Source organism: Punica granatum, unplaced genomic scaffold, assembly GCF_007655135.1.
Source record: "Punica granatum isolate Tunisia-2019 unplaced genomic scaffold, ASM765513v2 Contig00422, whole genome shotgun sequence".
Taxonomy (NCBI): Eukaryota; Viridiplantae; Streptophyta; class Magnoliopsida; order Myrtales; family Lythraceae; genus Punica; species Punica granatum.
Window position 1 is genome coordinate 1 of NW_022204337.1, and position 17,683 is coordinate 17,683.

The 17,683-nt window shown below is 37.4% G+C and overlaps 2 protein-coding genes across 3 annotated transcripts; one reads left to right on the forward strand and one right to left on the reverse strand.

Moving 5' to 3' along the window:
- Positions 1-517: 517 nt before the first annotated feature.
- Positions 518-4,126, forward strand: LOC116190337 (inactive beta-amylase 9-like). Its single transcript, XM_031520016.1, has 3 exons — positions 518-1,022; positions 1,968-2,450; positions 2,922-4,126. Exons 1-3 carry the CDS (start codon positions 762-764, stop codon positions 3,816-3,818), a joined length of 1,641 nt encoding a protein of 546 aa, XP_031375876.1. The 5' UTR covers positions 518-761; the 3' UTR covers positions 3,819-4,126.
- Positions 4,127-8,666: 4,540 nt separating this feature from the next.
- LOC116190342 (tubby-like F-box protein 3) lies at positions 8,667-13,297 on the reverse strand. Of its 2 annotated transcripts, none has more exons than XM_031520030.1 (6): positions 12,767-13,297; positions 10,769-10,856; positions 10,376-10,505; positions 10,099-10,278; positions 9,177-9,640; positions 8,667-9,016 (listed from the first exon to the last, which is right to left on the reverse strand). In XM_031520030.1, the coding sequence occupies exons 1-6, from the start codon at positions 13,070-13,072 to the stop codon at positions 9,006-9,008; spliced, it is 1,179 nt and encodes a 392-aa protein (XP_031375890.1). In that variant the 5' UTR covers positions 13,073-13,297; the 3' UTR covers positions 8,667-9,005. The 2 variants fall into 2 exon arrangements, with proteins under 2 accessions (XP_031375890.1, XP_031375891.1); XM_031520031.1 differs by having other exon boundaries at positions 9,167-9,640; positions 12,767-13,293.
- Positions 13,298-17,683: the final 4,386 nt, after the last annotated feature.

Below are 17,683 nucleotides of genomic sequence, written 5' to 3' on the forward strand. Positions count from 1 at the left end.
ATAATAGATAATAGATAATAAAAGTTATCTATAGAAAAAAATCTATTATTATCAGAATTTTACTCGTTTCAACTCGAGCTTGGACTTGTCAAGTCATCGATAAGTCAAGATCAGTGTTATTGTATTACCCTAATAATGATCATAAATATCACTAATGATCATAAATATCATCGGAATTCAAAAATCCTGCTCATAGTGTCATGAGTTATATTTTCACACAGTATCACGGATTATTTATATCCGTGACTGTTGAGAAATTATTAGACATATCTTATCTTTTAAGAAAAATGTAGTAGTTTTTTTTTTTGTGGAGTTTACAATCCAACCTCAAAATTTTTGTGCGGCCGAAATTTGGCAAGACCAGGAGCCGACATGCGTCAGGTTCTTTTCAAGAGGCGCATCACCGGTTTCAATCCTCTGCCGCCGGTCCCACTGAAAAGCGCGTCGTCTCCCTCATCCATACCGACTCTCTCTTCTCTCCCTCTCCTCTTTCTTTATATAAGTCGCGCATTCGGCTCGTAGCCTCCCAAATCCATCTGCTTAAACGATCTGCAAATCCTCCATTCTCTTTCGATTTTATTGCGTAATCTCGTTGTTCTCCGGCAGAATCACAACCCCTCTTATCCAATTTTCCGATTGATTCTGTGGTTTTCGATAACTTTATCCCGAAATTCCCGCTTCCTCTACTTCGAAAAGGCGATTCTTTTATCTGAATCTGCTGCAAGAGCTAATAGCGTGTTGTTGCGAAAAAGAGAGAAGCCATGGAGATCTCTGTGATCGGGAGCACGCAGGCGAAATTCGTAAAGGCGGATTCAGCGTATAGGGTTCTTGGGTTCTGTAGTTCGAGGAGGTACGATGATGTTCTCTCGAGAAACTCAAGGGTTTGTCTCGGTCAACCCAGCATCAGGCTGAGAAGATTGGGGTTGAGACTCACCGTTAGAGCTGTTCATACTGAGCCGGCTCTGCCCGCGAGAGTATCGACCGATCGGTCTGCTGCCTCTGCTCCATCAAGATCTCGACCTGTAAGTCTTTACTCTCCCCTCTGTTTCTTTAGGTTTGGTATCGGTTTGATTCACTAATTTGGATTTGTTGGGCACATGACTGAATACTGCCTGCCGGAATCTGCTTTTCTTCTGGGAATGCCCTTTTCGTGCTTTAATTGAAATCTTGGATAAATCTTTGTGGAGAAGTATGTTTTTGGGAAGTAATTTGTTTTCTTGTCTGTCTGAGGCTAGGGAAAAGTTATTTTCATCTAGGTCGATGGAATTTGGCACATTAACCTTAAAGGGTCGCGCTAACCCGAATGAGGTTGTGACGGAATCTGGCTCATCAAACAAATTTTCCTGGAAACTGACTCGTGCCAAACCAGTTGCTGTTGAAGTATTTTGCTTTGCTTGTCGGTGATGATGAATCAGTTGAGAAGCATAAAGCTTAGCTTTCAAATTAGATGGCCAAGCAGGGGTGAACAAGAAGCTTTGTTGCATTGGGCTTGTGTTTTAATTCTTGTCTAGGCTCAACGTTAAGTGTCAGTAAAATGTGGATGAATTTCATGAAATGTATAGGAAAACCTTTGATGATATATAATCCAATGTATAGGAAAATTTATAGTATAAAAATGGTAGTTTATTTGAGTAATGAAAATGTTGTCTTAATTTGAGTTTCACCTGTTTTTGTAGTGGCGTAGTTTGGTTTGCTCGAAACAGGATCCTTCTGGGCTATTGTAACATGTTAGAAATTCCTATCGCATAGAAAAATTAGGAAACGTCTGTCGTTTGTTTGTTTGACTATGCCTTTGTTAGTTTGCAGAATTCTACATATGGTTGACAATAGTAAACTTTTCATTTCTTTTGCATCTCAATTAGATTATGATTAGCTACATGAGTATAATCTATATTTATCCCTCTGCGATATTCTGTAGTCAAATTCTGGTTTACGTTGGTTGCTTATGGACTTACTTATCTTTGTAGAACAATGGGGTGAGATTATATGTCGGGCTACCTTTGGATGCTGTCTCCGAGGCCAACACAGTAAACCATGCGAAGGCTATTTCTGTGGGACTGAAGGCTCTTAAGCTATTGGGAGTTGAAGGCGTGGAGCTTCCTGTGTGGTGGGGAATAGCCGAGAAGGAAGCTATGGGAAGCTACAACTTCTCAGGCTACCTCAATCTCGCGGAGATGGTTCAGAAAGCGGGCCTCAAGCTTCATGTCTCGCTCTGCTTCCATGGTTTGAAACAGCCCAAAATTCCTCTTCCTGAATGGGTGACTCGCATTGGAGAGAATGAGCCTAGTATATATTTTAGTGACCGATCGGGGCTGCTTTATAAGGATTGCCTGTCTCTTGCTGTCGATGAACTCCCAGTCTTAGACGGGAAGACCCCGATTGAGGTTTATCAGGACTTCTGCCAGAGCTTCAAGTCCTCATTCTCCCAGTTCATCGATTCCACGATCACAGTAAGAACTTTTTCCCTTCATTGTTCTGTCATTTAGAGCGGCCTAGTTAATTGAGGGTAAACCATGATATCATGGTTCTTCTAGCCATTATGACAAATGTTTCAAGATGGACCATTAACAACTTTCTGATTTATAACTGTTGAATTGAATAATGATAAAAGTTGCCACGATAATCAAAACTCGAACTGATTAGTTCTTGTCTGGTTCTCTCTGGTGGACTGAAAATCATATGACTGATGTGAACCGGGATAAATGAGCCAGTTCATCTGGCTAACCTTTCCTGAACGAGATTATTGTTTATTTTTTAATTTCCTTTCTGGTTGCTTTTGTTAATATCCTTGAAAATAACTTAAGTTAGTCGTAGAGCCATCAATACCCAGTTTGATATCTAGCAATCTTAGTACTGATGATGACTTTTTCCCTTAAAAGGGAGGTTCTAACACGTTGGCATTTTAAATGGCTGTTTTGCAGGGAATCTCAATGAGCCTTGGCCCAAATGGTGAGCTCCGTTACCCTTCTGATCACGGCCAGTCGAGAAACCTCAAAATACCTGGAGTCGGAGAGTTCCAGTGCTATGATAAGAACATGCTTGCGCTCCTGAAGCAACACGCAGAAGCTTCTGGAAACCCCTTTTGGGGGCTCAGTGGTCCCCATGATGCGCCGAGCTATGACCAGACCCCGAGCTCGAATGGCTTCTTCAAGGACCATGGAGGGTCGTGGGAGTCCCCCTATGGGGACTTCTTTCTCAATTGGTACTCGAGCCAACTGGCATCGCACGGGGCCCGCCTCCTATCTCTGGCATCCTCAGTCTTTAGTGATGCTGATGTAGCGGTCTACGGGAAGGTACCTCTCCTACACCCGTGGTATAGGACTCGGGCTCGCCCCTTGGAGCTAACAGCTGGATTCTATAACACGGAGAGGAGAGATGGTTACGAGGCAATAGCAGAAATGTTTGCACGGAATTCATGTAAAGTGATCCTGCCTGGAATGGACCTCTCAGATGAGGACCTGCCTGGGGAGGCCCTTTCAAGTCCTCAGTCGCTGCTCCGTCAGGTTCGAGCGGCCTGTAGAAAACTGGGGGTTGATGTCTCCGGGCAGAACTCATCTGACAGGCGAGTTGCAAGGGGAGGATTCGAGCAGCTCAAGGAGAACCTGTCGGGTCAGGAAGGTTCGGTGGACTTGTTTATCTACGAGAGAATGGGAGCTTACTTCTTCTCCCCGGAGCATTTCCCTTCATTTACTGCATTTGTACGGAGCATTTATCAGCCTCAGATGGACACGGATGATATTCCCGACGAGGAGGTAGTAGGGGCCGAAGAATCCGTGCCCATGGCCTCGGAATCGGGTGTCCACATGCAGGCGGCTTGATTAGTTGAATTAGACCAAGACTTGGGGTTAAGAACATACGTATTCATTATGTTTGGCATGAAGTTTAGATTCCCGGGCTTATTGACGGGACGTGCTGTAATTTTAGGAACGGATTAGCTGAGATTGCTGTATATAGAATATGGTAATTGGAGACTTGATGAGCATCTTTTTAGTTTTATCTTTAGAATTTTGGGTAAACCACCTTATCCTATTTTCTGCATTTTCCTTTTGGAAGTGGAAAGGGAGAAAATTGGAACACGAGATTTGCTTTACTTCTCTGTTTGGCTATGACATTTATTTATTTTATTTTTTGAAGGAAGTTGGTTGATTTCTTTACGGGTAGACTAATGGAGTATTACGACGCGGTTCCGTTAGTATGAGGCAAGAATAATATTAGGCACATCATACCAGCGGAGTATTATGACGACCCTTTTTTTGGTTGAAAGTCGTTCATTTCTTTCCGGATGTAATAAGATTATGCAGACATACTAAGAGTATTGTTGCAGCAGAACCTATATACAATATTAAAAGTTGGGATGAGTCGAGAAGCGTCATGTATGATGGAGAGTAGGGTGTAATCGAGCTGAGCCGAGCTTGAACTCAAGGGGCTCGAAGCTTGGCTGGAGCTCAAGGGGCTTGAAGCTTGGCTGGAGAGTGGAAGCCCAAGCTCGAGCTCGGCTTGAGTTCGATCGAGTCTGGAGAGGTGAGCTTGAGCTTGGCTCGTGAGCATTTCGAGTAGCTCGAGCTCAGCTCGTCAAGGCTAATCAATTTTTTCGAGCTCGAGCTGCTTGGGCTCGATAAGCTCGATAGGCTCGAGCTCAACTCAGTTGAGCTCAACAAAATTCTAATTTGATAAAAAAATAAATACAATAAACACATCTAAAGTCTCGATAAGGCTTAGGCTTAATGCTCGCGAATCGCTCGAGCTGAGCACACCCAGGCTCGAACGTGGCTCATGAGACTGTTCGGCTTGGCTCGAATTTGATAAGACCTAGCCGAACTCGAACTTTCACCGAGCTGAGTTCAAACAGTTTGTGAGCAAGGTTGTCAGAATCGCGATTCTACCTAGAATCGGTTAAGGGTCGTAGAATCGTGAATCGCGATTCGAATCGTGAATCGTAAGATTCTACCTGTAATTTTAAAAAATAACATATATATATATGTAATATACTTTTCTGAGCAAAAAAATTAATTCTTGTTCATTCAAATAAAAACACAAACCAACAAATCAACAATAAGTCATAAAAACTCAAAATATCGTTACAAATTATCGAAATTCAAGGTTCAAAGAGGAGAGAAATGATGGATAACACAAATGCATGCAAATATTTCGAGAAGGCATCATCCCCGCCTTCTTATTATGAAACGAACAGAAGGGTATATTACTAAATTAACTAATCACGCATCTTCTTATGCTATATCATAGTACTAATGCATTTTACTTGAATAATAATATCTCAACATTCCGAACTTTTGGTAGTATAGAGAATCATACACTCATTTGATGGCAATGCAATGCAGGCAAACCTACAAAGAAGAGACAGGGAACATAAAATAACAGAGAGAAAACCGATAACATAAGTTTTCAGACATCAGCGCAGGATGAAGATCAGCATTTCAATATTGTAATCTTGGAATTTCCAGTTGGAACCATTAATAACCTTGCACTCATATCCGAAAAATAAATGACAGAAGAGATTAGTTAAAACCGCTAGATTTCTTCCCATCAAATTATGGGCCAAATTGATACTGTAAATCATGTCTTGACAGTAAGTGGTTCGATCCAAACACACATATCGGACAACCACACATGACAAGAACGGGCAAACAGTAACGAACAAGACTGTTAGCCGGCATGGCAATAGTAGTTAGGCTGGCAGAACGATGCATCGATAGTGTACACATATGGGGACTCTAGAAGGGAAAACAGAGCCGTTCGAGTCGAGGATGCACTGACCCAGATTTCTTGCAGCGAGCTCAACAACAGCAAAGACAACGGCAAAGAGGAATAAGATGAGAATTCGGGTAAGATTGGCTGCAGTAACGCGACTCGCGAGTCTGAGAATTCCCAGAAATGCTGATAAACCTCGACAGCAAAAGCATCGGAAACACATTAACCCATCAAACTCAATCGAAAGGAAATAGCAGAGAACATGAAGGATACATCCATTCAACCGCGAAAGGGCTGTGCAATTGGGGTAAAAGGGAAAAGTACTCGACACTTTTCATACCTGGAAAATGCAGAGGAAGTAACCGCAAGGTCCGCAACCGCAATCGAAGCTTGGACAAGCTAGCTTCTCGGAAGAAGAAGGTGGTGGACCGTCAATCGAAGCAAGTAGGTGGATCGAACTATCGAAGATTTCGTCGAAGACGTTCGAAGGTCGAATTGGAAGGACTTCAGCAGGGGAGAAATTAGGGTTTCATGACAGGAAAAGAGGAAGAAGGGCGGGTGGGAGAGGGGTTTCGGGTTTGGGCTTTTGGGTCCAGGCTTCGGCCCGCTTATTGGGCCCGGGCTTGGGCTGAATCCAGCCTGAACGTAGAATCGCAGAATCGGGCCGATTCTGCAATTCTACGATTCAACACGCGATTCGGTTCCGATTCTACAATCCCGACTCACCTAGCTGAATCAGAATCGGTGATCCTCCTTGAATCGTAGAATCGTACGATTCTATGATTCGAATCGCGATTCTGACAACCATGTTTGTGAGCTATATTGTCTCTCTTACACCCCTATCGGAGCGGCTTTTTCCTTGCATCGCGTGACCCCAATAGAAACATGACAAGTGATGTAATATTACAATGACACATTGCTTCCCAAAAAGACTTGCAATAGAATATCACAAGACTAACTTATAAATAAATCTATTTAACTGCACGTTAAATCTTCATTAGCTAGTGGACTTCACAGAAGAGCACGTGAGATCTTTGATCTAGACTCTGATCAAGTAAAGACTTCATACATCTCAATTAGCTCTTTTAATATAAAGTAATTTTAACGAGTCTTTTCTTCTGGTTCGATACTCTTTTTAGTTTATTTTATTCAAGTATTCGTTATATCCTAGGTTATAGAAGCATACTTGATGAATGATTTGGATAAACACTTGGCGTCTAAGATGCAAATCTTTCCCAACATTTCATGTGAGACGTTTTTTAGAAGATAAAGTTACTTGTATCTCATATCATTTTGCTTGAGAAGCTTTACGAAACTAGAACCACTTACTTTTCATTTGTTTCACATTTTTTAATTTCGTCAAGTTGAGAGTGGAAGTCCTTTTTTAAATCGGGATCGCAATATATTTTTAATATGAGAATTATATTGCATCAATATCGAAGTATTGCGTAAAAAGATCTGCTTCTAAGTATACCACAAACTCTTCCAATACAATTGTAATAAATTAAGATGATAAAAAAAGATTCCCCTTCGCTCTTAACATTTCTTACATGTCTACATATATATAATTCTTTATTCACGATGTCAATCGATTATATTTCATATTTGCATATTTAAAGAAAAAAAATAATGGGGGCTCAATAGGCAATAATTCTAGTCCGTGCATTTGTGCAAGCTTACCGTCTTGTAAATATTAAAAGCCGAGTCGACGTATCTATCAATGGCTACTTAGGACAGATAAGAGTTCTCCTCGCCTAACCTTTTGTATGATTGCCAACAACAATTTGACAAGAGGCGAAGTGTTGGTGCCACCTCACTTCTCTAAACCGATGCATGGAAGATGTAAAGACTGTGCCATAATCATGGACATTTCTAAAAAAACAAAAAGGAAGACATAATCATAAACGAAAGTACTAACGAGGAAGCTCTTGCTAATCTAATAGAGAAGGAAGGATGTGATCATTGGATTTTCTTTATAAGGTTTCTATAAGATCGTGTGGTTAAAAATGAAGGCCTCTATAATTTTTACGAATAGCTAATCGAAGTGATTTGCGAACTGTACATGATCATGTTGTTACAATTGGTGCAATTTAAGATTGCATGTGCTCGAAGAAAGGAAATTTTAGATTTGAGGAGGAAAAAAGTTTCGACTCAAGTCGGAAGTATGACTTATTCACTATGAATTTCTTTAACTTCAACTGATAGAGCATATTGATTGATGGTGCAAAAAACAAAAATAGGTGATTAGACATACTAAAAGTTTTTCCTTCCCTCATAACATTTCTCATTTACGAGTGTCTCAGTTCACGGTATTAACTGATTTCATGTTTGTATATGTTAAAAATATTAAAACAAGAAAATTATTCGTCTCAATAATTCTAGTCGGCGCATATGCACGGCCCGTTGTCTAATTGTACATTATAAGGCTGTTCCATTAGTATCAGGCAACAATAACATAGGCAGACCATACCGTTAGAAACGTTGATTGCATTCGCAGGACACGAGTGCCTCCGATAAAAGCGAGCAGTCATCGGGATCATATGCTCCTCTCGGTGCACTGTTATTGGAGTGCACACAAACCACAGTTGCCACCGATGCTACTAGGGCAATCCTCCCTTCGGCTGTTGCCATTCCCCGGCAAGTTAGTAGAATCGCTGCGAGTCCGAGTCGCAAATAGGAACTCCTTCAGCCTGTTGGAGAAATGCACGACTTCTAATCCCAGAAAAACCTGAACCTAATAAGCATCTAGCCGGACATCCGAGAAGTGATGCTGGCTATAGCAGCAGTATGGAGACCGTTGTGAGATATACACCACGCTGGGATTACTCTGTAGAAGGGTGGATGAAAGGTGCTCGTTCACACCCAAGAGGAAGGGGACGAGGAAGATGCCAGTCTGAGGAAAGTAGACATGATTGGCGAGAAGGGACGCGACGGAGGATTGATGCCGTCACTGCAAGTTGAGGACGGATGTATTTTCTTTTATACACATAAATATATTGCATCCTTACATTTTATTTATAGCAAAAGAAGTCGGCACAAACAATATATGAACACGATTGACATCTTCTCTTTCAGGTTAAAAAAAAAAAAAAAAAAGAACATATATATACAGGAACAACTACAACAGGGGACATACACAGGTTGCTGGACGACTAAGTCTATAACTTCAGAAGACCTTCCAAGTCCAAAAGCTTGATTATTTCTTCAAATTGTTCATTCAGCTCCGAGGACTTGAATCCTGAATTACGACGTCTTTGTCTGGTACTCGACTAGAACAATAGTTTACAAAGAGACCTTCAAATCTTACCTGAAGAGAGAGAGAGACGTAGTTAGAAACCCGAAGAAGTAATTCATGTTTATATCAAATCGTCGGTGTTACGTTCCTTCTAATTACGGGGTGTAGATAATAATCGAGTCAAGATGTTCTTTTCTATAAACCTTTTCAATGACATAATACCTTTACTCACAAGCAATCTTGGTGTCGAAGCTACTGAGACAGATAGCAAATGCCTGGAAAGCTGAGATAGGGTAACGATAGTCCATTGTGAACAGATCCTTCCCCACCTTCCCGAACTGGAGGATGATTTTCTCGTGTTGTGGGCCTGCTGCTCCGTTCTCCCGGGAGGCGACCAGCTGGAAGTTCTTCACCGAGGCTACTGTCACTCTCCCATGAAAGTTCAGGCACCAGCATTGAAGCTGCTCGTGCCACCTTGGAGCCTTGTTTCTTAACACCAGAGCTCCATCCTTCTGAGTGATCACCGGACCCGACTGAAGACTGTCACTACTGTTTGATTTTGTCCTGAAAAAGGGCAGTGACGGGAAAAAGTCTATGTTGCTGAGGAAGATCTCGGTAGGGGTAGGGGTGACCCCACCAGGTTCGATTGCTGATGCGGGAACTGTGTCCATAACACACTGCATTCGCCTTGGACCCCTGTTTATTCAATTATATTTTTAAATATCAATTGGGTAATTAGAATATGCAGGTAAAAGGAAAAAAATCGCAGTTCAGAGTATATAATCTCAATGAGAACATAAGAACTAATTTTATTTCATGAAAAGATGCAAAAGAACAAGCAGAATGTTAAAAAGTGCATATTCCACAAGTAAGAAATTTTCCACGAACGACTTTCCCTTTTTATGGAGAAGCAGAGAAATTCATGAAAGATATTATGTTGTACTGTACCTTCATGAAGTGTCGCGTTATTTCGATTCTAGCAATATGCAACTTAGTTCATTTTTTTTAAATCGTACTTTTTCTATTCTCAAGAAGAAAAAGAAAGGAATTTCCCAGTTTTCCAGAATCAGGTAGATTTTGCAGCAAGCTTGTATCGAGGCGATATTACTAATATCTGCAAAAACCAACTGAAATTTACGCATATCCGCCTGTACCTGTTACCCAGAACATTTAATTCGTACGAGATGTGGACCACTGGGTAGTTGCCTGCAGGGACCTTGGGAGAGACTTGCTTCAAATTCACGAGCCTCGTGGAACGACTTTTTGTCATGCGGGCGCCAGCATGAGGCGGTTGAGCATCAAATACAGTGAACTTGGTCCCAAGAAAATTTGACCTTTGCAAGATGAAATATACAGAATTTTTCAAACTCAATCCAATAAACTCGAGAGAAATGTAAACTAATCATATGAAAGAACTATCACATTCTTGACCTTAGCTTCCCGACGTAAGAACAGCTGCCTTTTGTCATATCATCAGCATGCAGAGAGATTATGTAATCAGTGCAAGTTGGGCGCCGACACTTGCGTGCAGCTAGGAGGAACTTCCCATCATCCGTTAATGCTGCCACAAGCTCAGAAAAAAGGGAAAGATATTATAGAAATTGTTTTCAATCTTACAAACAAGAGAACGTGTCCTTATAGCAATTGTTCTCAGTTTTTTGAGTATTCCACTTTTTTCCCATCGTGCGAAAGAAGAAAACAAGGATAATTAAGTGATAATGTAGACCTCATCCGGCATGTTTTGTAAATTGCAACAAGGACGGATGTTAACGAAGCCTGAAAATTCTTAAGAATTCCAGTCTAATTGCATCAATTAATGCTTACCATTTGTTAAACCGAGGTAAAGAGAGTACGATTGGTTGGACCGGTTCCGTCTAATGAAGCACTGCATAAGGAAATCCCTTGGTCCAGGCTGCAAATGACACACACCAAAGTAGGAACGTGAGAGGAAAATTCTAAATACGACAAATTATCAGTAGGTTCCAACCCAAGTAAAAAGCATACATAGGTAGGACGCAATAGGGCACACTAAGATTCTCCATAATGGTTGAGGCATCTCGAGCGCGATATTGCTATCAGACACATTACTGGACCACGAGGAAAAAGGGAATTTATCATAAACTCGAGCACCCCAAAAAAGTAGAGCCAAATGGTCCCTCTCATGATGCTCCACTTAATAGCTTAGTGGCTGTCCATCTAAGAATTTCTCAGGTCAGTCCAAGCAACAGCTCATTACAACTGGCAGACAAATCAGTTTATTTCAAGGACAAAGCGGAGAATATGACCTGCATACCAAAGTATCGAGCAAATCCACTACGTGTTGCCCAAACACAACCATCTTGTTAATAACAAGAAAATCACAAACTTTTCACATTTTAACAATTCTAGCATGAACTTTTTTCCTTATCCTAAAAATACACAAACTTTCAATTTGATAATAATTCTAGCATGACGTCAAATTTTCCGTTAATTTGAACGGAATCGAGGCCACAAAGGGCGCCGATGACCGAGGGAGCCAGCAAACCCAATCGAGGGTGGTGGTCGGAGCCGAGGCCCCTACCTCCCGGAATTGGGAGAACCCTAAAATTGGGGATTCTCCCGATTCCAGCGAGTGGAGCCACGACCTCAACCATCACCCCGATTGAGTTCTCTGGCACCCTCCCCTTCAATTAGGGTCACCAGCGCCCTCTATGGTTTCAATTCCGTCCAAATTAACAAAAAAAATTGATGTCGTGCTAAAATTGTTATCAAATTGAAAATTTAATGCATTTTTAAGTTAAAAGAAAAAGTTAGTACTAAAATTGTTAAAATGTAAAAAGTTTGTGGGGTTTTTTTTTTTTTTTATTGATCCCAATTAAAACACTGTCAAATTGCTTCGACTTGAATATTGGGCCTTTCCTACAATTACGTTGTTGTAGTCGAATGTAAGATAAGGCCTATAAAATTCTCCCTCGCATGAAACCATCTCTTCAATAACTGCAAAAGACATTTTATTTATACGGCAGAAACTATATCCAACACCGAAGCCGGCACGAATTTGTGCAGCACCGTCAAAATTTACTTTCAAAAATGAATTTTGCATTCTGATAATTGTGTTTTCCGATCATGACAGCCACATTAAAAGCCGGTAAGCCGGTTTAATGTGACGGACAGAGAAGGTAAGTCTCTTATCCTCAATCGCCAAGGCTTACAACTTTGACCAAAAAGGGCCGACAGCATCCAAGGTTGCAATTAATGGCAGGAAACACAAAATCATATGTCCAAATTAAAAATTGCAGATTTAAGATTTTAACTTTAATTTTAACTCAAAACACTACACAACAAAACACACATTTCAAAAGTCAAATTGATGAGCCCCATATATTATTAAAATACAATCCCATTATAATTAATTATCTATACCTTCCATTCATTTCATATTTCAAAACTCAAACTGATGGGCCCCATATATTTTTGTCTTCTTCTACAATCACAATTACAATCACAAATTCGTGACTTTTAACTCCGAAAACAAACGCAGTGAGTATCGTGTGATTGACAATTCGAATGCAAATCAAACTTTTTTTTCCCCATTAAAGCCGTTCCCCAACAGAAACAAAAGAGATAATAAAAAATAACCAAAAAATAATTAGAATCGCTGGAAATTAATAAACATTTTTCCTCAACAAATCTGCCCTGAAAATATAAGCTTGAAAATTCCAGCCTCAACCGATCACGAATTGGATTCATCACACAATTCAGTAATTTTCTGGATTTTCCAGCGAAAATTCACGAAATTATTCACCAAAAAAAAAATTATGGCAGAACAGAGAGCCTTGCTACCTGTTTAACTGAGATGGGGAACGTTAGCTTCCCGGAAACTTCAGGGGTCTTGACGATCTCCTTAGTGAGCACCCTCCAGCTCCGGCAGACGCCGGCGCAGGCCACGACGCTCTTCCTTGGCGGCCACTCGCTCTCCGACGCCTCGATCCTGACCAGGACCTCCCTCAGGAGCTCCTGCGGCATGTGGGCCCAGCAGCTCTGGCTCAGCCCGTCGGAGGCCTCGTCCACCGCCGCAACCGCCGACCCGTCCTGCACCACCCGGCTCGAGCGCGACTTCATCTCGTGCAATATGCTTCTTATTGTCATTTCCAGATCTTGGGGTTGTCAGAGAATTCCCATGGAAAAATCGAAGCTTTTGAGGCTGTTTTGTTTTTGTTTTCAGCTGAAAATGGGTTCCGACAGAATCATTTGTCGTCGCTACACAGAGGCGGAGAGTATACTGCAATTTGCTGAAATGATACGGCGGAGTAGAAATTTCTGGTGGGAGAGAGAGAGAGAGAGAGGAATTATTATTTCTTCTCTTTTCCTTTTTGGGGTGAGGAAATGAAGAATTAATTAAATCTAATGAAAAGAAAAAACTATTATATAGATTGACGTTTGTCATCCATAAAAGACGCAATCATTATTTTTTATAATATTTTTTATATATTATTAAAATTAATTTTTTAATATTAAATCCTCTTCAATATTTTTTAAAATTCAACACATTTTCAACAACAATACAATCATTATTTTTTTAATATTTTCTTTAAATTCTTTAATATATATTTTTAATTATTTTTATCTTCATTTCCTCAAATTAAATTTTATTTTATTTTATTTTATTTCAAATGCACTGTGAGCATTTCTTATCCTATTTATTTATTTATTTATTTATTTATTATTAAACTAGTCACGTAATTGTATATTTAGTATTGTATTTAATTCATGAATTATTAATGCCAAAACATAACAAGTAATAACTTCTCAAAAATATTCAATAAATATTTATTATGAAAATTTTTAAAAAATTTAATTATAAAATTAAAAAATATCTTGGTATATATTATAGGAAGGCTGAAAATTAATTACGAAATGAGGGTTTTGCTCATAATATTTACGTGAGAGGCTCTCAACACACAAGAGGCGAAATTCCATCAGAGAAACAAAATTAATACATAATTATATTTTGTTTCTTCTTTACTTTTTCTCTTATTTTCATTTTTTGGACTTATCAAAAATTAATTTTCATTTTTCAGGTCAAGGTGATATTCCAATTAAGTACTCATCAGCAGATAACCTTAACATATTGAGAAGGAAAATTCTAATTTCCTAAAAAGTGAATTATTTACTTTTTTTCCAAAGAATATGGATTTTGTTATTATTTTCCCCAAAATTTATTATTGCCTTATTTATGTTTATCCATGATTGAATTAAATAATAAATAATGGAGATAAGCCGTCTTAAATTTTTTTTTCGGTATGGCCTTCTTAATTTTTTCGTTTTATCAAATAATCCAGATTTTTGGTGGGAGACATAAAATACTAACTGACTAATTTGGATATTAGCTGGCAGCATTTTAGGTAATGGGGCGATTATCTACCAAATCCTACCTTAAACAACGAGCATTCAACAACTTTCGAAATCCTCCCCCTCCTCACGAAAAAAAAAAAGAAAAAAATTTCTATGTCGACCTTACCAGAGTTTGATCCTTTTATCTCACATTCAACAAACCCATACACAATAAATTGTACTTATCAAAAATATCTTATAAATCGTAAAGACTGTATCAGTACTGTGAGGCATTTGACAATATTATTGATTCCCCATCTAGTTATCTTCGCTAGTGTTGAGTAATCTCTCTCTATATTTATAAAAGGTTGTATCACATTCTATTTAATAGGAGTAGAATCGTAAATATTTAATAAATTAGTATGTTATATAGAAATTGAATAATGTTAATTATTATTATAATTAAAAAAAATATATCCAAAAGAAATATTAAAGAAGAATTCTAATAACTTTGCTATTTTATTAGTAAATAAACTTACTTAATTTTAGAGACATTAATAATTATTAAACTTTACTTAATTAATATTAATAATCATTATTAGACCTTAAAGTTAAATTAAGTAAATCTCTCATCATACTGATTAGTCATTTTATAAAAAAAATTAAATTTAGAAAACTTAGTATATGAAATATAAGAGAAAAATACAATTGCGAATACTTAATGTCAAAATTTTATAGACTATGATTACATTATTTTTCATTAATAATAAACTAGCTATGATTTTTTTTATTTTATAATTATTTTCTTAAAAATTGAATTGATAATTGAGATAATGTCTATGAATCATTTATTTATGAGTTCATAATTAATATTATGTAGTGTGACTATGAAATTTTTTTAGTATAAGGATAATTTTTCTATTTTCTATATATTAAGTAACCTATAAATCAATATCAATAATTTTCTCAATATTTGTCATTTCTTAATAATTTCTTTTACAAAATCCATACAATGCGTGGGTTCAATAGCCTAGTTACCATAAAAGTTGAGATAAAATCTATTAAACTATAGAGTCCTCATCCATCACGTATATTGTCCGAAAGAAAAAAAAAAGACCTATCATTTATTTTAGTACTATTATGAAATACATAAAGGGTAAATAAACTTAATTTAATAACGAGAAATAGTGCTCTATATTTAATTTACTCTAGGAAGGAGTCCACGCTATGTTGTGGGTCTCTAAAAACTCTTTTTATTAACAATTAATACTTTCACACAATCAAGTATGAGAGCGAATATTAGTAATATTAGAAATTATATTAACAAATTAATGTAGCATGACTCATTTTAAAACAGATTAACACTCTAATTTCAAAATTGGTTCAATTTTGTGAGCATACATGAACGTAGAGGAATAATAAATTAAAATTTTAATTAAATAATATTGAAAATAAGTATGAAAATGCAATGTCTATATGAAATTTTAAAATAATGATTAAATAATTTTCACATGAGAGGGAAAGAAAAATGGAGAATACATATAAATAAGAAGTGCAAAATTAGAAGGGAAAAATATACCAAATTTAAAATTGTACTAAGTTATATATAGAAATTAAAAGAAAATTGTGAAAAGCAGACATTTAAATGGAAGGTCCATGAAGTCACAAGGTTCCCTGAGATTAAGATGGACCAATTTTAATGTAAAGTAAGAAAGATAAAATATACTTTTCAGTATTAGGTGGTTAAAAATCTATCTGAACAGTTTTTATTTATTAGTTATACTTTATATTATATAGCATGTTTACAGCGGTAAATTAGAGACTTGGAATAATTAAAACAAATAAATCAAGCTTGGGGGTTTGGGGGGTGGTGGTAAGAAGAGAATAAAGTATATAGTAGTGCTATTACAATCTTACAATTTTTCTAGTCACAAATATACTTGTTTACATCATATAATATTTATGTGCTTATATTAAGTAAAATATATATATATATATATTTTAAATTAAATGCTATATTATAATGTTCTTGCTAACGACCCGTATTGTCATACAAAGTACCAAATGTAATCTACGAACAAAATTTAGTTCGGCACAATTTCTAAAAAATATGGATAATTGAGTTTATAAATAAATTTAATGAAATTAACTCATTTTATTATATCATATACATTAATTTTCTAAGATGGGCGCCATGTCAGTATGGCCATTAGATGTCGACGGAAAAGATAACGCCGAGATATATTTGATGCAAAAAGTAAACCATGTAATAGATTTGACAAAAAAAAGCATAGGATAAATTTGACAAAATGGATAAATCATGGTCATTTTAGGTAAATACCGTAAAGATAAGATAAAGATATACATAGTGATCTATATATGATATGCATATACATATACATATACATATACATATATATGGGTAGGTGGGAATCAAATCAGACCAAATAACAAATGGTTTTTCTAGTTGCTTCCTTGTACAAAGTCTAGATGTCAAGGGCTTATTGATCAGGGGAAACAAAAAGAACAGGACACCGTTGCCTCCCTCAATCCTAATTTCTTGAGTTGGGTGGGATTCTTTCTAATGAGAATACGCGATATTTTTTAAAATTCATTTCCACTCAGACGGGGACTTATTCTAGTTACAAAATTCTTTCGTAAATGATTGCATTATAGTAAAAGTTTAATCATGTTCACTACTTGTGTCTCGCCCAGTGATTAAGTCAGGTGAGACTTCTTGCTCCATATTGATGTCTACATGCACGCACTCCTTAAATTGGAAATTTGGTGATTTTTCTTTTTTAGCAATTAATAATTCATGATACAAAAATTGGAAATTTCTTTTGGTATGTACAAAAATCGGGGAATTTCGTTTGGCTTCAAAAAAAAAAAAGAAACAAGAAAGGAGGGAGAAAGAGATTAGGTTTTGATTAAAGAATTTGTTGGCCCTACCTTAATAAATTGTTCTTATCATGATTCGTGGGAAAAAGAAATATATATATATATGTGTGTGTGTATTTATTATATTATACAACTTCTAATGGTTTATGAAGTGGGCCCAACTCAACTTAATCAAGCTAACTGCAATTTTGAATCTTCAGAGTTTCAGTCGATGGGCGGATGGCACGAAGAATTGAAAGTGGTATCTCTCGTTTTATCTCATGTGCAAAGCTTTATAACATTGATTCTTTTCTACGATTGGCGGTATTTAGTTGATGTCATATTTAATTAACATCATACACGACCAACAATCATAGAAAACCCCACTTCTTCCTACCGAAGGACATGAATTTATTACGAGACCACGGTTTCTTCTAAATTAATAAATAGTTCGATCTTATCTTTTGGAGGATATCATTGATATCCCAAATTAAAAAAGACAAAGAATTTATGGAATAAATTTTTCCCTTCATAAGTTGTTTTTTT